Below are 25,497 nucleotides of genomic sequence, written 5' to 3'. Positions count from 1 at the left end.
GCCCACCCCTACTGCTGTTGGTGTCGTCAATCTGGCAACCTGCTCTTGCGTGTGTTTTGAACCAGGAGTGCAATACCTAACTCAACCACTGGGTGTCAAACTTATACTGCACCTTTAAGTAATCATTTACAATCATTAATTAATTTTTGTTTTGTTTTTTGGTTCATTCACTTCACCTCATAAGAACATGTTTTGTTGTGATTATAACCTAAAAAAAACAAATCTTCAATTAGCTCCTTGATTTTTGATTCTGAACAGCTGCAGTTGTGCAATGTAATAAAAGGGAGGGACAAGTTTTGTCAAGTTCACATTCCTTAAATAAAAAACTAACTTAAAAAGTCCCTAAAGACTAAAAAGCAGAAAAAAGTACATACTCAAGACAAGTCCCTTTGCCAGTGTGTGTATTTGTGTATTCATTTTGGTCAATTTCTAAGGGTAACATCTAATTTAAGCAGAAAGATGAGAGTTGGTAGGTCATATAGTGGTCTCAAATGAATGACTCGAGTTTACCCTCATGTGATTTCTGATTTGGTTTGCTCTTTAAGTAAATTGACGTTAATGTAATAGTGTCTTGAAGGGATGCAGTGTAATGACGGGCAATGATGCTTGTCACTCTTTCAGCATTGAAAGTGGACTGTTTGTTCAGAGATGAAGAGTCACAAGAGATCTAGAGACAGAATGCATGCCAGGAATGCTTTTAAGTGTAACCCTCTGATTTGAAATAGGGCTGTCACCACTTGAAGCACCATTTAATACACATACCAAAGCTTATAAACATGTTAACACATGCACACATTGGCGCACAAACCTTGTAGAACAATAAACATTTGTGTGTGTGGACAGCTAAATTTTGTTCTTCAGGAAATCTTAAATAAAAATCATCCACATTTAAAGGAACATTCCACTCAAGGAACGTTGGAAGTTTTAAGGAATTTTTAAATATCAAACAATGCAACAGTTAAAGTAATTGTCTCTAATAAAAAGAATGATCATGAGCTGCATAATACATTCAGTAACTGAACCACATTGATCTGTTACAAATTAGCACATTGCTAGTCATTATTTGATTCCTGTGAACATCTAATTTGACCCACACTTAAATATTGTATTTGGGTTGTGTTGTCAACATCATGTCAAGAAGCATACTGTCAAGACATGTATTCTAGTGCAACAGAATGCATGTTTCATGAAAAGTGTTGTTATGCCAAAGCAGCTAAATAAATGCCTTATCTACATATCTTCAATTTGTTTCATGATTACGGGATCTGTACTGTATATGAGAGCACAGAATTCACAGCTCATCAGATTCAAGATGCATTGTGTATATACATTCACTGGCCACTTTGTTAGGTACACCTGTCTAACTACTCGTTACTGCAAATTCCTAAATAGCCAATTTAATTTAATACATTTAGGCATGTAGACAGGGTCAAGACGATCAGCTGCAGTTCAAACCGAGCATCAGAATGGGGAGTTGGTGCCAGATGGGCTGATCTGAGTATTTCAGAAACTGCCGATCTACTGGGATTTTCACGCACAACCATCTTTAGGGTTTACAGAGATGGATCTGAAAAAGAGAAAACATCCAGTGAGGGGCATTTCTGTGGGCACAAATGCCTTGTTGATGCCAGAGGTCAAAGGAGAATGGCCAGACTGGTTCGAGATGATAGAAAGGCAACAGTAACTCAAATAACCGCTCGTTACAACCGAGGTATGCAGAAGAGCATCTCTGAATGCACAATATGACCAACGTTGAGGCTACAGCAGCAGAAGACCACACTGGGTGCCACTCCTGTCAGCTAAGAACAGAAAACTGAGGTTACAGTTCGCACAGGCTCACCAAAATTGGACAATAGAAAATTGGAGAAACGTTGCCTGGTCTGATGAGTCTTCATTTCTGCTGCGACATATGGATGGTCAAAATTTGGTGTCAACAACATGAAAGCATGGATCCACTCTGCGCCTTGTATCAACAGTTCAGGCTAGTGGTGGTGGTGTAATGGTGTGGGGGATATTTTCTTGACACACTTTGGGCCCATTAGTACCAATTGAGCATCATGTCACCACCACAGCTCACCTAAATATTGTTGCTGACCATGTCCATCACTTTATGACCACAGTGTACCATCTTATGATGGCTACTTCCAGCAGGATAATGCGCCATGTCATAAAGCGCAAATCATCACAGAATGGTTTCTTGAACTTGACAATGAGTTCACTTTTCACTGAGGCCTCCACAGTCACCAGATCTCAATCCAATAGAGCACCTTTGGCATGTGGTGGAATGGGAGATTCACATCATGGATGTGCAGCTGACAAATCTGCAGCAACTACGTGATGCTATCATGTGGACAATATGATTAATATGGACCAAAATCTCTGAGGAATATTTACAGGATCTTGTTAAATCTATGCCACAAAGGATTACGGCAGTTCTGACGGCAAACGAGGGTAGAACCTGGTAAGAGTAAGGTGTACCCAATAAAGTGGCCGGTGACTGTAAATGCTAAGCTGCAAATTACATTTCTTTACATTCATGTAGTGAAATATATAGTGAAATATGCTACATATATTTGTAATGAGGCAACAAACACGTGCAAATTTGTGAAAATATGGGAATAACTTTCAAAAAGTCATTTATTTATGCAGAGGTTGATATTAATCCCTGCCTGTGTTTTCATACACATTAAATCCACAAAATACAGTTCTAAATACATCTCTGTCAGTCCCTTTTGTTAGGTATTTTTTATAATTTATCCTTTATTTCATCCACAACACATAACCAGGAGCTGTTATAGACAAATAGATCACATGCTTCCAACAGCTCAGTGGTCAGGCCTCACAGCGAGAAAATCACTGGTTCGAGCCCCAGCTGGTCCAATTGGTATTTCTGTGTGGAGTTTGCACGTTCTTCCCATGTTTGTATGGGTTCCGGTTTCCCACACAGTCTAAAGACATGTGGTACAGGTGAACTGGATGAACTAAATTGGCTGTAGTGTATGAGTGCGTGTGTGAATGTGAGAGTGTATGGGTGTTTTCCAGTACTGAGTTGTGGCTGGAAGGGCATTCACTGCGTAAAACATATGCCGGATAAATTGGCGGTTCATTCCGCTGTGGTGATCCTTGATAAATAAGGCACAAAGCCAAAGGAAAATGAGTGAATGGCAGGTCATAGTAGACATTGCTTGCAAGCAGCCAATGAAGCAGATAGGCTGACAGATGTGCTATGGATCTACATAGACATGTTACAATATCTTTATTTAGCCAGCACTTTGTGCTTTAAAATTTTGCAGGTCTTTTACAAGCATCTACATTGCCCACTACAAAGGTAATATCCAATAAGAAAGCATAACAATGGCACCTTATGTCCCATTGATTTCAGGATGATGAAACCCAAAGTGCCAAATTCATTGCAGGATTTTGGCCTACAAACAATATGTCATGCCTGAAGCACTCTGTTGTACTTTACTATGTGTTATAAATAGTAATAGCATAAACATAGTATTTGTTATGTTACTAATCATGAGTGGCTGTCAGTGAATTTACGTTTTCACATTTTTATTTACAGTTTATTCATTTACAAATACAGTTTATTTTAATTGTTTGTATGTGGGCGACACAGTGGTGTAGTGGGTAGCGCTGTCACCTCACAGCAAGAAGGTCACTGGTTCGAGCCCTGGCTGGGTCAGTTGGCATTCCTGTGTGGAGTTTGCATGTTCTCGCTGTTCGCGTGGGTTTCCCCCACAGTCCAAAGTAGGCATGGGACGAGAGGCATTTTTAAGGTATACCGCGGTAAAAAAAAAAGGTTTTAAAACTGTCAAATTTGTCTATAATATCGTTCCTAAGATATGTGTAAGATTTTTTATTTACATTTTTTTGTTAGTTTTTTTAGGACAACAGTATCTCCAGCAGAAAAAAATATCAAAAGATGCCCAAAGATTTTAAATTGTAAAGAAATCAGTGTTTTTGAAACAAATGAAGAGAGCAAAAGTCAATGATTTATTTGAATTAGATAGCCAGGCTTGTTTACTGCTCCAAAATATCATAAATCTTTCAGAAAATAGAATATATTGTTTTCAAAGGGGAAAAAAGTTTTTGTTTTTTACCCAGACATATGAAAAAAGAATATATTTTAGAGCAGTAATCACAATACCATGATACAATGATTCTACCATGAATCTTATACCAGCTCATGCCTAGTCCAAAGACATGTGCTACAGTTGCACTGTCTGTATTCTGCACTGTCCGTATTTTGCACTGTTGTTGTAGTTGCACTATCTGCATTTTGCACTGTCTGGAGCCAGCACCTAAGCTTTTTACTCATCATAGCACACGTGCTGCTGATGATGTGACAATAAAAGTGATTTGATTTGATTTTATAGGTGAATTGAATAAGCTAAACTGGCCATTGTGTATGTGTGGGTGTGAGTGCAAGAGTGTAAGGGTGTTTCCCAGTACTGGGTTGCAGCTGGAAGGGCGTCCGCTGGGTAAAATGTATGCTGGATAAGTTGGCGGGTCATTCTGCTGTGGCGACCTCTGATTAATAAAGGGCTAAGCTGAAAAGAAAATGAATAAATGTTTGCATGTATGTACTGTATGTATGTATGCACGATATAGTTTTTCAGTTTGTAGATATCACACATACATTCAAATGGCACATAATGAGTCTTTGTGGGCACCGGTACAAATATCACTGTCCATCTGTTAGTTACATTAAACAGATTTGTGAACAGCCTGGTGAAAATCAACAATTCTCAATGCTAATTTGCAAATGAGCTGGATTTTTCAATGTGGTGCACAAAGTACCCAGTAATAAAGCACTTATGCTGACTTCATGTCTTCTTCGGAAGATCTCTCTTTTGTGATGGCCTTTCAAGCATGGTTGGTTGGAAATAATATGAATCTGTTGGGTAATGACATGTTCACTTAATGACAAAGACAAAAAGCTTTTGCAGCTGTAATACAACAAAATGGAGAGAAAACAATACACACTATGTACATAATCAACGTTTTATCATTTTATTAATGTATTTTATCATTTTCATGGTGGCCCACGCACACTCAAAAATTATGGTTGATGTTTGTCCAAACTACTTATTAAAAATTAGGTGAAACAACACAATTCTTGAGGTTTAAATTCATAAAAACAAGTAATGGCCCTTTCCACTGAGAGGTGCAGTACAGTACGGTACAGGTCGGTACGGGTCACCTTTATCAAGCTTTCGTTTCCACTACCAAAAGGGGACCCTTTTGGTGGGCGTGGTGTACGACAGAAAGTTTCAGACAACGTCATTTTTACTAGAGGAAATGCCACAGTAAAGCTGTCCGGGTTGTTCACATATCATATGAGAAGCACTGCTCACAAAACAGATGCTTTACACACATAAATACTTGTGTATAAATGTTAATCACTACCCTTTCTATGACCATGATTTGATTATAACTGCAGATCAATGCGAAACAGCCTACTGTAACGTCTGCAATTATATGAAATAAATAAATAAATGCAACATACATAAACACATACAGACCCTTAAAGTCTCCGATGTGTTATCAATTACAGAAAAACTACACACAGCATACAATTAGTCCTTATTTAGTTTCATAAACATCACGAAATATAGCCCAGTCAGTGCAAACCTCTCTGTGTCTTTAATCTTCAGCAGCACTTGTAACCTCTTGTTAGAAAGTAATTCTGTCATTCCGAGTTCATAATAGCCCAAAAGGTGATGATAATAGTTAAACGTGGCAGTTTGTTCATGTTTGCAGAAGCATCATTTGCTGCTGTTTTTTCCGGCTTCTCCTTTGTTTTTTCGCGCTTCACTCTCGCGTTTCTCTCTTTCTGAAAGGATTGGATATCAGAGTGCTTCAATGATCACGTGCACGTTATTAATATGAGCTCAAAAAATTCGTTATTTCAAATATAGACGTGCGGCAAGCTCTTTGGAGAAAGTTAAACCGCTCGCACTTTTAGATGGGCTTGTAACACAACAACCGGACGCAGCAGACTTTGTTCTTGGCTTTGTGGCTGTTCATCAAGACGACGACAAGGTTTGTTTAAGCTCGGGTCGACCATCGCTGGTTATAGTATATATTAATAGCGTGTAATGCAGGGGTGTAGTGTAGACATAGACATTTTAAAAGTGGGGGGGGGGGGGGGGGGGGGGGCAGCTCTATGAAATCCAAAAGTTTACATTCTTAGTCACCTGTTTCTAAATGGTCTGTCTCTAAAAGTGAGGGGGACTTACCCCCACCCCCCCCGGTTGCTACGCTCCTGGGGTAATGTCTCGGCTGCGTTTTTAAAATGGTGCTTTCTTTGTTTTCATTCTCCTGCTTCTGCGAGTGACGTATCTCTGTAAACCAATAGCGTTCAGCTGCGCGTCTAGTTCCGCCTTAGTACCCTTTGCAAAGGGTGACCAAAAAGTGGTACAGTACGGTTCGTTTTTAGGGACCCTTTGACAGTGGAAACGGCCATAAAAGCGTACCGAATCGAACCGTACCGTACCACTGAGTGGAAACGGGCCATAAGTTAACTTTATTTCTTCATGTTGGTCCAACACAAATTTATTGGAACAACATGAACGATTTAAAGAGAAAATGTACATTAACAAAAGCAGATCATCTTGGCAACTTTCAAGACTGGAAAGAAATTGTTCATTCATTTATTTTCTTTTCGGCTTAGTCCCTTTATTAATTAGGGGTCACCACAGCAGAATGAACTTATCCAGCATATGTTTTATGCAGCGGATGTCCTTTCAGCTGCAACTCATCACTGGGAAACATCCATGCACACTCATTCACACACATACACTACGGACAATTTAGCATATACCCTATTCACCTATACCACAGGTTTTTTGGACTTGTGGGGGAAACCGGAGCACCCGGAGAAAACCCAAGCAAACACGGGGAAAACATGCTAACTCCACACAGAAACGGCAACTGCCCCAGCTGAGGCTCAAACCAGCAACCTTCTTGCTGTGAGGCGAACGTGCTACCCACTGCGCCACTGTGCAGCTGGAAAGAAATTGTATAATCTTAAAATTGTGGTGATTCTCATGTGTGTTTGTCCCTTAACTGTGATCTTGCCCTCATTAAATCTGTTTATTATCCAGCTGAAACCAAAGTATTTCAACTGCCTTTATGATCTATGCTTGTCCTGAAGCAAACATTGTTGCTGCATAAATATGTTTTGTATTTATAGAGTTTAGTTGTAGTAAGGATATTATTTCTCTCTGTCCAGGTTTATGTGCATGTTTGTGTTTCAGTGGAGTCTCAATTAGCTTGAGGGATCTGGTGTGCGTCACCCTCACATGAACACACACTCTGCAAGCAGCTAAACACATTGTCATCCGAGAGATAAAACACAACATGTCCCTGTGTTCTGCCCGGCCAGCTGTCCTCTTTCACCTGCGCTTTCTTTCTCTCTTTTCATCTTCTGCTCTTTTACTTCGACCACTTCTCTTCCTCACTATAACATCCACACAAACAAACAGTGATCATTTTAAAGTTTGTTGCTTTGTGAAAAAAAATATCTTAAATGCTCTAATTGTCTCTTTGATCCACAAAAAAAGAGAGTACGACACCAATATTGTATTTATGATGTTGATGTTGTGCTGAATGTGTGTTTTAATCACTGTAAACTTCATCTTTTTGTGTATGATTTTGAAGATTTAAAGAGCTGGAGGGTGGAGATCAGGTCTGACACATTGTCAGACATTGCATGTCTTGGGTCGAGGACAAAGTGACCGCAACTGTCAATCACTGATCCTATCAATGATTGAAAGATATGAAATAAACATCCTGTTTTTTTTTCTTTTTGGTCAATTATCAGCCACCATATACACACAAACAGAGCACTGTAATCTCTTTTTAAAGGAAGTGCACTTATTTGTATTGAATATATGCTTGAAGGCATACATTCAAGTGAATGTATTAAATGAGTGGAAATAGTAAAATAATATTTTAATAATACTGTACATTTACTTAAATAGAGTATGCTTTTCTGACAAGTTCTCACAAGTTACTGTATATGGATTTGAAATATTTACTTTAGTTTGGGCATCACGGTGGCACAGTGGGTAGCACGATCACCTTACAGCAAGAAGGTCGCTGGTTCGAGCCCCGGCTGGGTTAGTTAGCATTTCTGTGTGGAGTTTGCATTTTCTCCCTGTGTTTGAGTGGGTTTTCTCTAGGTGCAGGTGGAGTATATATATACTATATATATAGTATATATATATATATATATATATATATATATATATATATATATATATATATATATATATATACTTTTGTTAGAATTTAGTTAAATTAGTGTTGTTTTAATGGCGATCTCTAGTGAATAGTTCAAAATCTTAGTTATTGACAAAAAAGTTTCAGAAAGTGTGAATTTTACATGTGCGTGCACATGCAAGATCTTTTTTTTGCACTGGTGCATCCTGTATAAAACCTGTGTTGACTGCGCTAACATGATACGGCTCGCCTCTAACCCAACTCCCACACACATCCTCACCGTCTCTCTCTTTTCTCTCACAGCATGTTCAAGTCTCTCCACTCATCCCCACATCCTCCCGCCATTTCCTGCTTTAATCTGGTTTTGATGGAACAGCCGTTATGCTGTCATTAAGAGAACTGGGCTGAATATCAGTCATTTCAGCCTCACAGGGCTTATGTTCACATCGAGACTGTGCTGTTTCCTCTTCTGGTGCCACATACTCAGCATTTATTCAGCTAATCTTGGCCATGTGTGCTTATTTATTTTCATTACTAAAATGACTGATAAGTGAGGCTCTTACAGGTGGTGCTCAATCCTAATGAAGTGGGAAATCATAGACACTAATTCATGTAGGATGTATAGTATTCTTTGCCCATCCACTTTTCTTTAAATGTACAGTGACGTCATTCAATTTGACTGCACAGTCCTGCTTTTATTTCAGAAAGTAAATTAAACTAGAACAGTAAAGTATATAGACAAACTTGATGGCGTCTTGAGAATGCAGAGTCTGAAAGTTTGAAGTAGTTTTAAAGTTTAAAGAATTGAAGTAGTTTTTATCAAGTTTGAAACAGTCAGCAAAGACAGATAACTACATATAGGTTAGCAGGTTTCTTGCTAGGTGGTTGCTAGGGTGTTCTGAGTGGTTGCTAAGGTGTTGCTAGGGTGTTATGAGTCATTGCTAAATTGTTGCTACACGGTTGCTGGGGTGTTCAGAGTGGTTGATAGGTCGTTGCAAAGGCGTTGCTAGGTGGTTGCTAGGGTTTTCTGAGTGGTTGCTAAGCTGTTGCCAAGGCATTGCTAGGGTGTTACTAACGCGTGGCTAGGCAGTGCTATGGTGTTCTATGTGGTTGCTAGGCTGTTGCTAAGGTGTTATGAGTGGTTGCTAAGGTGTTGCTATGCGATTATTAAGGTCTTCTGAGTGGTTGCTAGGCAGTTGCTAGCAAATTACCATGGGTCTAGTATAAATTAGCATGTTGCTAGCCTGTTTCTAGCACAAACTAGCATGTTGTTAGCATGAATTTAGAATGAATTAGCATGTTTCTAGCATAAATTAGCATGTTGTTAGCATGGTTCTACATGAAATAGCATGTTGCTAGTATGTTTATAGTATGAGTTAGCATGTTGCTAGTATGTTTATAGTATGAATTAGGATGTTGCCAGTATGTTTATAGTATGATATATGATGTTGCTAGTATGTTTATTGTATGAATTAGCATGTTGCTAGTATGTTAGTATGTCGTTAGTATGATTAGTAAATTGCTAGTATGAGTTGATATGTTGTTATGTCCAATATAAAGTCAATGCCAGTTTTTTACAATGGAAATCTTTGGGACAGTGGCTAAGGTGCTATAAGTGGTTGCTAGGGTGTGGCTAGTAGGTTGAAAGGTCATCAGTGATTGGCAGATCGGTAGTCTAAGTTAAATGCGCGTAACCTTAAGTCTGTATGACAGTCTGGCGTAAAGTTATGAGGTCAGAGAGTTTGGTCATATGTTAAGTCAATGGGACTTTTCAGAATTTTCTTGGTCAGTTTTCAGAAAACCATTATTTGGATCAGTTGGAAAAGATATAGCAACTTAATCCAATACAGTTTGGAAGTTAGTTTGGTGGTTGTAGTATGAACGGTCTAGGAGGAGATGCATTCTTAATATAGTCTAAGAAGAAGACGGAAGAAAAAGTTTATGTAGTATAACAGTATGTTGGCTTTCTCAAACCACCATAAATATAGAGAACTAAATATATGGACCTTTTCATAGCTGTAACAAGAGGCAATTCAATCATTATGTAATGTTAAAACAGCTAGCATAACATTATTTATCAATATGTGACTCTTTTTGGATTCTCGGAAGCTACATAAATTAAAAATGTAAAACAGGAAATATGTTGGGACTGTTGTTTTTGTTTACATCCCTAAAAATGGTCTATACACATTTTAAAACCAGGCAAATGCACACTTTTTTGCACAATGCACAATTTTACAGTGAGTGATCATCATGCATTTTTTGCTGAATAGGGAAAAAAACAGCTTTTACATTTTGATTTCTGCTTTTGTGTTCCATTGGAAAAAGTCAAACGGACTTTATGAGGGTGGGTAAAGTTCTTGACTTTAGTAACTGATAAAACTTAGTGATAAAAAATTAAGATAGTGTAGCGAATTAGCTCGAAGTGAATTGAAGATTAATTTGAAGGGGACTTGAAAAGAGTCGACTCTTTAAATTCGAACAAATGAATCGTCTAACGATCGTTCGAATTGACAGCTTACCATTGCTATTGCTATCTAAAATAAAAATCGATGGGTTTGTGACAGACAGAGAAACTACGGTTTTGGGGAAACACTTGTCACTACACTGTAAAAAATTGTGTAAATGGTAAAAAACTGCAAAAATTCTACAGTAAAAATCTGTAACCTGGTTAACAGTATGTTTCCCTAATATAAGCGGCAAATAACCGTAAATTGACTTTCCCAGAATTCTCTGCATGGCACATCACTTTTTAAGCTTTTTGTTGACATTACTATGGATCTTTTTAGTTGTTTCCCCATCAGTTATGTTCATTAGAGATTTATGTTATATCTAATGTTGATTATCAATGTTTATTTCATGACTTTAATTTTATTTGTGTTATCATACTGGGGTTTAGTAGCTGTGTGAATGACACTGAGCACCTTCAATACACTGATACACTTTTCTGCTTGTGGGAAAAGTAGTTTGTGATGAGGATTGGTTCATTATGTAACTTTCTCATCACCACCAGCATATGGCTGTGTTAACGTGTCTAACTGTGCAACAAAAGATGTGTAGATGTTGGTAATTCAAAATACAGACATATTACATCTATAAATTAATGAAATACGGTGGTTTACTGTAAAAATGAGAAATTACTTTTACGGTTTGTACCGTTTTTTTAACGGTAAAAGACTGGCAACCACAGCTGCTGTTTTTTTTACAATAAATTTTTTGGATTTATTTTTTACAGTGTACGTCGTTCTTTTCCAAAACGATGCATCGTACTATGATAGTTCAGCTGCGAGTTATGTTGTTGTTTGGGAAACGCACCTCGAATCGGCCACATCTAATTACAATAGATTTTATTTGTTTAGCAATTTTTTGATAAATATTGCGCTTAAAGTTTTGCATAAAAATTGTATATTGTCACATAGATTTTTAAATAAAAAGAAATATTTCACTGTTAATATTTCCCTTGCTTTTTATTTTGAAATCTGTTTTTCTAGCTCTGCTAATTGAGTTGGATTAAGTTGAGTTGGACACTTATTATTGTTAAAAAGATGCAGTCTGTTTTTAAAAAGAATTGTGTATTCTATAATCCAGTCTACAGTTTAACTTTTAACAGACTGCACTGAGTGTTAAGGCCAGTCAAGAGTATTGAAGATGTCCTTTTGCTCTGCTTTTAAAACCCTCATTTTTGTTTGCTGGTCCTTGCAGATAGACTTGGAGCCAGAGGGAAAGGTCTTTGTCATTATCGACTTGTCTGGATCATCCAGTGAAGGTAAGACATCATTGTAAACTTTCTTTGATTGCATTACGTGTCATTTAACGGCTGTGTGAAACATCTCCCTGTGTAACCATTATACCTAATATACGAAATCTCCTAAATACAGATGTCCAGAGCTTCCGTACACAGTAAATGCCTATTGATGTTTATATAAAAAAGTAATTAACGTGTTTAGCCATGACATGCACACTGAAAGTGGCACCACGTTTTTCAAGAGGAATTCATTTGAAATAAACTGAGCACAATGAAGACTCACAGCTGAAAATGCCATAGTGCTTAAAGTGCTTGACATGTAGTGGTGTCGACAGCTCTTTGAAAGTTTGTGCCGTTGCTCTTTCTGGAAGTCATATGAAGAGCTGCAACTTTCTGATCTTGATGTTGCCTCCAGTATAGCTGTATACAGTTAAAGTCAGAATTATTAGCCCCCCTTTGATTTTTTTTTCTTCTATTTTGAATAATTCCCAAATGATGTTTAACAGAGCAAGGACATTTTCACAGTATGTCTGATTATATTTTTTTCTTCTAGAGAAAACCTTATTTGTTTTATCTCGGCTAGAATAAAAGCAGTTTTTAATTTTTTTAAAGTAGTTATTAGCCCCTTAAAGCAAATTTTTTTGATAGTCTACCGAACAAATCATAGTTATACAATAACTTGTCTAATTACTCTAACCTGCCTAGTTACCTAATTAACCTAGTTAAGCCTTTAAATGTCAATTTAAGCTGTATAGAAGTGTCTTGAAAAATATCTAGTCAAATATTATTTACTGTCATCATGACAAAGATAAAATAAATCAGTTATTAGAAATGAGATATTAAAACTATTATGTTTATGAATGTGTTGAAAAAATCTCTCTGTTAAACTGAAATTGGGGAAAAAAAATATTCATGAGGCCTAATAATACAGGGAGGCTAATAATTCTTACTTCAACTGTATATTCATTCATCATTCATTCATTTTCTTTTTGACGTAGTCCCTTTATTAATCTGGGGTCGCCACAGCGGAATGAACCGCCAACTTATCCAGCATATGTTTTACGCAGTGGATGCCCTTCCAGCCGCAACCCATCACCAGGAAATCCATGCACCCTCATTCGCACACATACACACACACACTATGGACAATTTAGCCTACCCAATTCACCTGTACCGCATGTCTTTGGACTGTGGAGGGAAACCAGAGCACCCGGAGGAAACCCACGCAATCGCAGGGAGAACATGCAAACTCCTCACAGAAACGTCAACTGACCCAGCTGAGGCTCGAACCAGTGACCTTCTTGCTGCAAGGCGACAGCACTACCTACTGCGCCACTGCGTTGCCACAACTGTATATATATTTAAAGAACAAAAACCCCTCTCTGTGGCACATGATCATTGGACTCAGTTCCAGTGTGGCCTGATTCCACCCAGATAACCTCCCAGATGTGTCTCTCTTATGGACACTCCCTACGGCCCAACTCCCATCAGACTCCTGCCTTTCCTGGATCCACATCAGAGATGGCCCAGTTCAAGTGCTCCTTCATCCTCTCAACTCCACTCTTGCTCCTGGAGGCAGAACACATGATCACTCGTCTCTCACAGTGATCTTGATGCTGCATATTAAACATCTCCTCGTATCTACAGATCTTGTGCCTACACCCTCAGAGGTGGAATGGTTTAAATGAGCAAATATGTTTCTTAAGGAATAGTGAAAAGTGACAAGCAATTTTTTTATTTTTTTTATTTTATTTTATAGGATATTTAGTGTTTTTTCGTGATCACTTCGATCACACGCCACCAATCATCTTGGTGTTTAATAAACCTGGGGAGAGCTCTCCATTCTCCATTATCATGTTATTTGCAGTAGCTTAATAATGTATTAGAAGTATATTGCCTTTGAAAAAAGTCAGCAACATCAATTTTAAATTGTCTTTGACATAAATAACATTTGAATTTTACAAAAATATAAATCCAGAATGAAATCTAAATGTACTCTTCTTATTTTATATACAGCAGAGCAATTCCAGCATTATGAACGCGACATTTGCAGTAAAAACGTAAGACATACATTTACAGAGAAATTATATGTTAACATTATATTTGTCACGGTTGGTGGAAGGATGAGGGAGCAAGGACTCTGATGCAACGTAAGGTGATTTATTAATAATTAAAATAAAACAAAAGGACAACAAAAACCACCCCAAGAGGGAAAAAACATAACTATAACACCAATTGGTAACACTATAACTACTGTATAACACCACTTAAAATAGTACTGTAAATACAAGGCTACACATAAAACCTAGAAAGGGTTTTGCTATTTTAGTAAAAAGACATTTTAAACATTTGCATGGAATTGCTTAGTAGTAGTGCTTGTTATAAATATATCTGTGCACTTTATTATTTTGTAAAAAAAAGTTGCTCTTAAAATCTTTATTCAAATACCATAACCTTCCCTCCCCCCTTAACCCCCCCTTTCCTTTACTTCTGGTCACATGGAACACCTTTAAGGTGAACTATCAATGCATGTATCATGCCCTGCTTTTGTCCATTTGCCAGTCTTTCTCCATTTTGTAAGCAATTCCCATCATTTGTTTTGGAAATAGGTTAACCTTTAAGAGTTTTTTAAGAGTTAACCTGCCAGTTTCTGTGTTTGGCGTCAGCACTAAAAAAAAAAAACATTGATAACTTTCTAATATATCAGTAATAGCAAAAACCTTGTATATTACGTAATTTTGTGTTATATTTAGTAACGTAATGCATATTTAAATTTCCAGTATTACATTTAGTACATATAAAAAACAAGTATATTTTGTAAAAATTTAAAGAGCCCCTTTAATGGGTTTTTAAACATGACCTTCTATGCAGTGTGTAACACAGCTCTAAGTGAAGTGAAATATCCAGCTAAGGCTTAAATCTGAAAGTGCACCGTGTTTAAAACTATTGATTCATCTCTTAAAGAGTCGACTCATAGTGGTTACAATGAATCGCCATGGTAAAGAGACTTTAGCCATGTCGGCGTGACGTCGATGCGGAACTTAAGCCCCACCCATTTGTTGCATTCGCAGACCCAGGAACAAACACTAGAAGGAAAAAGAGGAAGACAAACACTGTAGCAGATCTCAGTTTCCATCGTTTTTTGGAAATAGGCTCATTTCCAAAGGGTTAACCAGCCGGTTCCTTGGTTTGACAGCAGCACTTTTATCTTAGCTTAGCATAAATCATTGAGTCGGATTAGAGTGGCATAGACGCTGTGCTCTGAAGTGTGAGGGAAAGTTAGTGTTATTTTCCCTACCTGATGATGTCAGTGGTTAAAGTTCATTTTTGCAAAAATACCTCAGCATTATAGCCCCAGCCTTGTGCTGTGTTCCTGTCATTTTTCTGACAAGTGCTACATGCTTACAACGGGGGGAGTTGTCTGCTGTTTGTTAAAGGAAGGATCAGAAAAAAGTATTGATGTATGGGACTTTGTCAGAGCTTGACAGGAACTTTACAGTACACAGTTCATAGATCAGTTTCTTCCTCCATTTCACAAGTGTACGTACATGCGAATAAAGTGGTTGCCTCCTTGTTTTCTATAGCTTGCAAATTATGTATTTAATTGTGTTTTGTTACTTGTAACCGATTGTAGTGTATCTGGTTAACTCTTTATATTCTCATGTCGCGTCTAAAACCATGTTGAAAACGTGCCGCGTGACGCTTTGTTTACATTTAAATGCGCTTAAATGCGCGATCCACTGCCGTTTGTCATTGCTATGGCCACCGTCAGCTGTGCGGCGGTCAAGTTTCAGAATAGTTCAGCTTTTGCCGTTGTGTGGATTAATACTGAATGTGTGTCTCTGTTTTTACTAAGGGTTAAGAATAGAGCAATATGCTGGTCTTCAACTGCACTGCTTTTAATGCACTCCTGTATTGGGCTCACACATACACTGCACTCTGACTACTTCAAAATTGTTTATAAGTCGTAGTGGGCATTTCTCTCTGTCTCATGCTGAATGCAGTTGACCAATCACAACAGACCGGGTCATCAGACCAATCAGCCTCTTGCTAAGCCTCACGCTAAGGAGCGGTTTGGGAACAAATGAATCGCTAAACGAATCATATGGGAGTCGTTGGGATAATTAGGTAAAAATAAATACATATTATAAGACAATGAAAGTGTTTTTTGACCTTGCATGCATATCAGACTGCTGTTGGAGACCAAAATATGACCTTTTTAATGTATAATAGGGGCTCTTTAAATAGTTAAAGTAACATTTAAAGGCTTAACTGCTGTGTGTGTGTATATATATATATATATATATATATATATATATATATATATATATATATATATATATATATATATATATATATATAGGCAACGCAGTGGCACAGTAGGTAGTGCTGTCGACTGGGTGCTCCGGTTTCCCCCACAGTCCAAAGACATGCGGTACAGGTGAATTGGGTAGGCTAAATTGTCCGTAGTGTAGAAGTGTGTATGAATGTTTCCCAGATATGGGTCGCAGCTGGTAGGGCATCCGCTGCGTAAAACAAATGCTGGATAAGTTGGCTGTTTATTCTGCTGTGGCGACCCCGGATTAATAAAGGGACTAAGCCAAAAAGAAAATGAATATTTATATATATATATATATATATATATATATATATATATATATATATATATATATATATATATATATATATATATATATATATATATATATATATATATATATATTCTTATCACGTCAAAAAGGCACAGAATACCAGGAATGACCCAAATGTAGTTTTGTGCACACTCACTGATAATGCACAATTACAAATTTACAGACATTCAGGATGTGTAGATACACGAAAATGTATGTCACACAACCAGTATACTTTAGCTTAGCTGTAACATAGCATTTTATCAGCATTTTATTTCTATGTCACTTAATCTTTTTGAGGTTTAATTGGACTCCATTCACCATCAGTGCTGAGAACCAGTCTACGTGACTCATATTTCGTTACGTTTAATCGCCATTTGCATCAGGAAGTGAATACTTAACGTTTCCTTTGCATGAAAGTTGGATGACTCATTAAAGAGTGGCAGAGTAAATGTGTTTATCAGCAGTTGCAGAACTCAAGTTTATTTTTCTCAGTCTGCTGTTATACATCACATTAGTGATAAAGCACAACAGATACTGAAGAAGAGACTCTAAAATTCAATATTATTCAATATATATACAACATCAGTGTAAACAGACCATTGAAGTGTGTCATGCATTTTTGCTTATTCCATTGTGCAGTCTGCTTTTCCATGCTATTTGGAAATGTAAATCAGATCCGTGTATTTGTTAGCATTAGATTGTTTTTTTTTCCTCTAATCAGATGGGCAGCAAGCTTTGGCTGATTTTGAGTTTTGTACCCGATGGTCTGAATTGGTGAATATTGATCTGAGGGCATATTTAATGCTCAGCAGTTTTAAATGGTCAGATGGTGAGTCCAGTGCCAGGGTCTTTACAGTTCGACAACAGAAGGACCTGGGAATCTGGCACTGACCTAAGAAACCCACATGCTGTAGGTTTCTCCAAAAATAACAGTGCCTCAAGATCAGTTTACACCTTTTATTAAAGGTGAAAATTCTGCTATCATTTGTGCACCCTCAAGTTCAGCCTAACCTTTAGGTTTTTACATGATTTTCACACAAACATGCCTTCATGTTGTGCAGACAACAAAGTGTGACAATAATGATAAATATTAGGTTTGATTCCTAGGGATTTTCTCTTTTGTGCAAAAATGCAAGTCAATGGTAACCAAAGTTTCTTGCCAACATTATTGAAAATACTTTATTTTGTATTCCGAACTTACACATTAACACTTCTGTTTCGCCCCAAAAATGTGTAAAGCTCTTTGATTGTCCAGAAAAGCACTATATAAATGTAGGGACTTATTATTATTCATTATTGGTATCGCTCGGTAGGTTACTTTGCACAGTGTTGTACTTGTAATGCAGAGTGCTCAGGTTTGAGTCTGGTGAAGCACGGTTTCACAAAATAGTTTAAAGAAATGTAAAAACAAGGTAAACTATGTGATCACTTTTCTTTTGTCTTTGCTTTAAAAAACATTATTGTTTAGGTTTAGGGAATGGTTTGGGTAAATTGCTTGCTGGTCTAGGTTGACTCAATTTTGTTGTGGTCTGCTATATTTGCAGCACGTTTCTGCATTTGGATGTGTTCTGAGAGTTTCTGCGCATGTGTGTAGTCAAGTTGATGGAGATGTTTTCTCAATTTTTGTGTGTTTTTCTATATGCATGTGTTTTCTTAACTTGGAGCGTGTTTCTCTATTTGCAGGTCTTGTGAGAATTCCTGACTGTGAGTGTTGTCAAACTGATGAAGATGTTTTTTACATTTTTTTATTTATTTCATGTGTTTTCTTAACTTTCACTCTCTAACCATAATAAAATTCTGTATAACAGCTCCCGAAAAGAAAGAGCAAAGTGAACTTTATATATATATATATATATATATATATATATATATATATATATATATATATATATATATATTTTTTTTTTTTTATATATATATTTATTTGTGTGTGTGTGTGTGTGTGTGTATTTAAGTCGTTTTAACCTTTGAGCCAACAGACTATAAAAGAAGCTTCAACAAACAGCTAAGTTAAAAATTTTACTTTAGTGACTTTGACAAAATATGTGCTTAAATATGCTGCAAATGAATGTTTATACTTATTATCACTTATTATCAAGTAGTATTGTCATTATACTTACTGTGAATTACTTTTTTAAAATTAATTTAATGTATCCTCCCCCCAAAAAAAATGACTTAACGATTGTATTTCAGGGATACTGCAAATATAGGGCTCTATTTTAATGATCGATGTGCAAAACTATGGCTATGTCTAAAACGGTTCTCTTTACTTTACTTTACTTTACTTTTTACTGTACTCCTTTACTTAGTAAGAAAACAGTGAAAACTCACTCACTGACGACATCCATTAGCCTACATATTTAATTTAGTTTGTTAAGCGCAAATATTTGTTCCAAAGCTATTTCTAAATTCAGTTTTAATTTCCAGAAAATTAGTAAATGAACAATAATAATGAAGTGTGGTCAGAAAACGGAGTTATATCCAAACATCATGCATCACGCATCATGGTGCATTGACTATGCTTTCCATACACAGTTTTATATTTTCATCACAGCAGCAATTCTTGTATTAAAATGTATACATATATTTATATACTAGTTGTAATACAATTTTGTCATTTAATACAAACAGTCAGATATATAAACTGTACCTTTAAAGAACACAAGCATTTATAGCAAATAATATAAAGAAATATAAATTTCCTGCTTGCTTTCTGATCCTTGTCTACCAAGTTCTCTTACACCTCTTTGATTGGTCACACGCTCAACAAAAAGGGCTGCGATTGGTTCTTGCGGACTGCGCTCTTCACAGATGAGTGACACTGATAAGTGGCAGTGGCGATCACAGCTGATCTATGATAGACACGGTGGAGAAAACTCTGCAGGCACGCGCTCGTCATGTCAGCAGGTCAAATGGGCCACAGTGAGGGAGAGAGAGAGAAAAATGGAGTACTTTCATTCTCTCAATTGCAGTAAAATAGTGGCTTCTGCTGTAAGTGTCGGTGAAAGACTGATCCAGCAAACACACATGCAGTGAAATTGTGCACAGTTTCTCAGTTTTTAAGTAGTTGGAGCATTATAAATACTCACGCTCATCTCCCTCTCCATAGTAAGCTAAGCCGACATAGCGCATATGAGAAAAGTGAACGCATGGAGGTAGTGTTTTTTTTTATTTATAGACAATAATAAATTTTGTAACATTTAAATATTTTTTTCCCCATATATTTGTGTATTGCTGTACATCCTGTGTTTATTAAGCAATATGTAAGCATTTGGACTCGCATAGGACCATAACTAACGTGCTCTGCACTGAACTTTAGACCAGCTTTTAGTTGGTTAATGGCGCTGTCTATTTCAGTTCTTCAAAATAGCAACGCGCCAACAATGCTGCTTAACACATCTCCTTTTTAGACCAGCAAACCATGAGTCCAGAAAGTAGCACAAATAGATTTACTATTTAAAACAACGTGGCACAAAACGTGAAAATTACAGTTGCGCTGGTCTGAAAATATCAACAAATCATTCCAAACACGTCTTGCACCTTATTGCGCCAGGTGTATGATAGGGCCCATATTAATAATAAACTAAATAAAATGAAAATTCAGTGAAGTCAATAAGACTACCATTTATCTAATTTGTGGCATAAGCAATCTGGATAATGCGTTTAAAACCACTAGGCAAAGAAAAAGGCTAAAAATCATTGGATGACAGTATGCACCTTGTTAAGTTGACTTGTATGGATAGATATATGGTTTTGGCACAGTGGAACCCTGGCTATACATAAAGACCTCAATGTCAACAAAATCATAAAGAGCGATGTTGGGGTGAGCACTTTAACTGGGTCATAAAACCACTAACTAGAATACTCATAACCCTAGCAACCACTCATAAATTCACCACAATTCAGAATACCTTAGCAGCCAACCTGGAAAAAACCTTTAACATTATAGCGGTGACATACACTACCTGACAAAAGTCTTTCGCCTATCTAAGTTTTAGGTACAACAAATAATAACTTGATTTCTAGTTGATCATTTAGTGTCAGAAGTGGCTTATATAAAAGGCAAAGACCTCTAGATTACGCTTATTTTACCAAAATAAAATATGATCAAGCCTTGATTTTTAATGATTTAATTTGGACAGTAAGGTCTGACTTTGCTTAGACAAAAGTTTTGTCACTTAACAGACATAATGTACAGTATAGAATATAAAGTCATAGTGTGGTGGAAAAAAAATTAATATTGAGGACTGCATCCATATAGTACATCTCTGCAATGACTCAAATAACTTATTAATAAAGTCATCTGGAATGGCAAAGAAAGCGTTCTTGTAGGACTCCCAGAGTTCATCAAGATTCTTTGGATTCAATTCCTCCTCCTCCATCTTACCCCAGACATGCTCAATAATGTTCATGTCTGGTGACTGGGCTGGCCAATCCTGGAGCACCTTGACCTTCCTTTGCTTTCAGGAACTTTGATGTGGAGGCTGAAGTATGACAAGGAGCACAATCCTGCTGAAGAATTTGCCTTCTCCTGTGGTTTGTAATGTAATGGGCATCACAAATGTCTTGATACCTCAGGCTGTTGATGTTGCCATCCACTCTGCAGATCTCTTGCACGCCCCAATACTGAATGTAACTCCAAATCATGATTTTTCCTTCACCAAACTTGACTGATTTCTGTAAAAATCTTGGGTCCATGCGGGTTCCAATAAGTCTTCTGCAGTATTTGTGATGATTGGGATGCAGTTCAACACATGATTCAAGGGAAAAATCTACCTTCTGACACTTTTCTAAATGATCAACTAGAAGTCAAGTTATTATTTGTTGCTCTTAAAACTATGATGGACGACAATACTTTTGCCAGATAGTGTAGTCTACATAGTAGACATAGGGGAAGCACCATTGATATTTTATTACCAAAATCTAATGATATCATTGATTAAACTTTAACATTGGCATTGATAATTAAACTGTTTCTTTAGAGTGTAATTAAAGAGACTTTGCTCTATGAGGCCTCTGTTCTTTATGTTTCCCTCTCCATTTCCATGGAACTGTAATTGGCAGAAATGCCTCTTTGGGTCTGATTAGAGTTTTTTGTGTGAAGCTCTTTTTACTTCACAATATAAAGCCTTTATTTAGCCAGATGCCAGCTGAAGAAATTACTTCATTACTGTGCTTATTTAAAAAGCCTAAAATGCTTTACAATAAATGCATGTTAAGCAGCTGGAATGTTTGTGAATGTTTTTGTGGTAATAAAAAAAAAAGTGTGAACATGTAACACTCTTCGGAAAGCCGCTTGTCAGTGTTTGAATGCAGGTACACATGCATGTCAACGTTAGTGCTGTGGTTTCAGTTTGTGGGTTGCGAAACTGGGTTGCATGTCTGTTTCGACAGGGGCACATGTGAGAAAAAACAAAGCTAAATTTAATAATAAAACGTAGCTAACCATAACCCTCTAATTATTTAGGGTTAGGATACAAGACACACAATTTAAATGTTAGAATCTGTAATTAAAACTTAAATTCAGCAAGGATGCATTAAATTAATGAAAAGTGACAAAAAAGCGAAAGTTTTTGAAATGTTGTTGATTGATTATAATAATGTTCATTAAGCTTCAAGTCACATATTAGACACAAGAAACTGGAATACAGGCTGCTAAAAATTCAGCTTTGACATTACAGGAATAAATATATTTAAATAGAAATCTGGACATCAAGAATCAGGAAATGAACCTTAACCATGGTTGCTAAAAAAAAGCTGCTTGATTCTGCAGTGCATGCTGGGTTGCCAGCATAGTACAAAAATCCCAGCATGCATTGCAGCATGAAAATATTATGCAGCTTAAAGTTCTTACAATCTCTTTTTTTTCCTTTATTTTATGTTGTTTTTGGGAGGTAATATTTCAGTACAGTGTTTTGTATTGTTCTGATAACCAAAGCATCCGGTCAAACCGTGGTTAGCACTCTTGCCTCACAACAAGAAGGTCACTGGTTCAAGTCCCGTCTGGGGTGCTACGGGTTCCCCCATAGTCCAAAGACATGCGCTATAGGTGAATTGAATAAACTAAATTGGCCACACCGTATGTGTGTGAATGAGTGTGTATGGATGTTTCCCAGTCTTGAGTTGCAGCTGGAAGGACATCTGCTGTGTAAAACATATGCTGGATAAGTTGGCGGTTCATTCCGCTGTGGCGACTCCAGATGAACAAAGGGACTAAGCCGAAGGAAAATGAGTGAATGAATAAATGGATTGAACATAAAACAAAGAAATTGTCCAAAGAAATTACAAGAATTGGGTTGTTTCATCTTATGTTAAACATTTAGTTTAAACAAGGAGTAACGATAATAATTTTGAGTGTGTGTGTGTGTGCACAGTGTTTGTTTGTCTGCGCGTGTGTCTGTTACAAAGGAGGCTGGCTGCCTGCCTTTTGTCAGTTCTGCTTAACATCAGCGCTCCTTACAAACACACGCGCACACACACAAACGCTGGGTACTGAGACACTCCACTAGAGACATGCTGGAGACAAGACCAAGTGAGTCAGATAAAGACAGCAGTTCACAGTCCATCATGCTGATCTCTCAGGCAGGTCATACCACAATGAATTATAAAGCCATCACAGCTCTGAATCCACCTGTGCTCATTAATGTCTGCCAATGCTGCATGCAACGGCATAATAATGAAAACTACAGACATTTGCATTCAGTGCGCACATGGTCTAGAATTTCTATTTGGACTTTTTCTGCCCAACTACAAACACTACCTATTGCCAGAATGTGAACTGTTTGCAACAGTCTGAAATAATAGGGATGGGGATGGGGATATTGCACCTAACATTGATGTTGGTGTGAACAGGCTTTTATGCCCTCCTTAATTAATCTTAAGTTTACATTATTTATGCAGGTAAAGTTCTGACCATTTTTTTGTATAATGATAATTCAAATACACCTTGCTAAATGTTTTGTTCTGGTACCTTTGCTGGATTTGGCCTGTCATGCACTGTTAAATCACGCTGTATATTATGTGGTAAATAACTCTAAAATATAAAGGGTTTATATTAACGCCCCAAGGGTACATACTGGTATTAGTTCCAAAAAAGTACAAAAGTGTACCTTTTAAAATGTTTAGGTACAAATCTGAAGTACAAATATGGACCCATTAAGTACAAATGTGTATCTTTTGTAAAGATACCACCCTCAGTGACAGCTCTCGTACCTTCATTTCTGAGAGTGTAGTCATCCACACACAACACTGTTGCCAGTTACTCACTGTAACCAAACTATAACAGTGACTAACTGGCAACAGTGTTCACAATTGGGATCACACACTATCGAGTTAGGCCCAATCCCAGTTCTATTTTTGTACCCCTACCCCTTCCCCTTCGTCTTGGCCCTTTAAACCGAGTGTGAAGGGGAAGGGCTTCAAAATTTACCCCTAAGAATTGGGGCCGCACTACAGCACCTGCACACATCATCAGATGTTATCGCGATCTCTTGCCTTATATGAGATCAGGGGATCGCGACTGCTGTAGTTATTCCAGTTGTGTTATTTTTTGGTATTTATCTTCAGGAAATCACTGAAGGCATATATTATGTTTTCAGAACGATCTAGTGTAGCAAAAGATCGTAATACTGTGCATTTACACAGTGGCCATATTCATCTATGTAAACACACAAAAACAACATTAACATTATAGCAATCACTGTAAAAAGCTCATTCCCAGCCACTAGACATTACTGACAGGGGATTTGAGTGTCATTGAGTGTCAGAATGCTCTGGGACTGCTATACAGGAGTTATTATTAGGGATTATAGATCGCGGAATTTAGCGTTTTTTTATTTTATTTTTTACATGACGGTAAAACACAAACACAGTGATTAATATATTAAAACATATGCTTGTTTGTTGTAAAAATCCGTAATAATGACAAAAATTACTAATTCGTGAATGTTTTTACTACCAGGTTTTACTATCCTTCCTTGGTTTCGAGTGTGGTCCTGAAAAATCTTCATTCGAAGGGCGAACTACCCCTTCCCCTTAGCCCTACGCCTTCAAGCTAAAGAGAATTGGGACAACCCTACCCCTTCACGGGAATGCGCAAAACAAGGGGTAGGGGTAAGGGGAAGGGCTAAGGGGTTGGGCCTTAATGTTGTAGACAATAAATATCACACACCCTCTTTTAGAAAGGTGCGCATGCACATACATTTGGACATACAATCATGTAGGACATTATACATTATTTGTAATCATTTTTTATATTTGTGTAACAAATCACTTTTTGGATTATTGTATTTTTTAATTGGTATAAATGGTGTTGTATATTAAAGTATTAGAATTATATTCATGTATCATGCAATGTTACAGTCAGACTTTATTAATTAATTCATTTTTCTTCAGCATAGTCCCTTTTTTAATCAGGGGTTTCTGAGCAGAATGAACCGCCAACTTATCCAGCATATGTTTTACACAACCGATGCCCCTCCAGCTGCAACCCAGTACTGGGAAACACTCATACACTCTCACATTCACACGCATACACTATGGCCAATTTCGTTTCATCAATTCACCTATAGCGCATTTCTTTGGACTGTGGGGGAAACCGGAGCATTTTTGCTGTGAGGTGACAGTGCTAACCACTGAGCCACAGTGTCACCTCAGTTTGACTTTATTATTATTATTACAGTTTATTATCATCATTATTATTATTATTATTACAGCTTATTTCTGTTTTCAAAGCTGTTTATACATTTTCATGGCTTTTAAAATTTCATTTTTTCATTATGAGTCATTATGCATTGTGTGTTTGTGTGTGTGTGTGTGTGTGTAAATTTTGACCTAGTGTTGACATTTTTGTTGGTCCTAATAATAAGGAAATCAGCTATAAAT

At 37.1% G+C, this 25,497-nt stretch overlaps 1 protein-coding gene across 1 annotated transcript in view; it reads left to right on the top strand.

Moving 5' to 3' along the window:
* prkceb (protein kinase C, epsilon b) overlaps nt 1–25,497 on the top strand; it is a 149,924-nt gene that overhangs the window by 16,331 nt on the left and 108,096 nt on the right. The window contains exon 2 of the mRNA XM_056470795.1: nt 11,938–12,001. Within this exon, the coding sequence (XP_056326770.1) occupies nt 11,938–12,001 (64 nt within the window). The remainder of the gene's footprint in view (nt 1–11,937; nt 12,002–25,497) is intronic.

Source organism: Danio aesculapii, chromosome 13 (assembly GCF_903798145.1).
Source record: "Danio aesculapii chromosome 13, fDanAes4.1, whole genome shotgun sequence".
NCBI classification, from domain to species: Eukaryota; Metazoa; Chordata; class Actinopteri; order Cypriniformes; family Danionidae; genus Danio; species Danio aesculapii.
The sequence above is the reverse complement of the archived record's forward strand: the minus strand, read 5'-3'. Positions and strand labels throughout refer to the sequence as shown.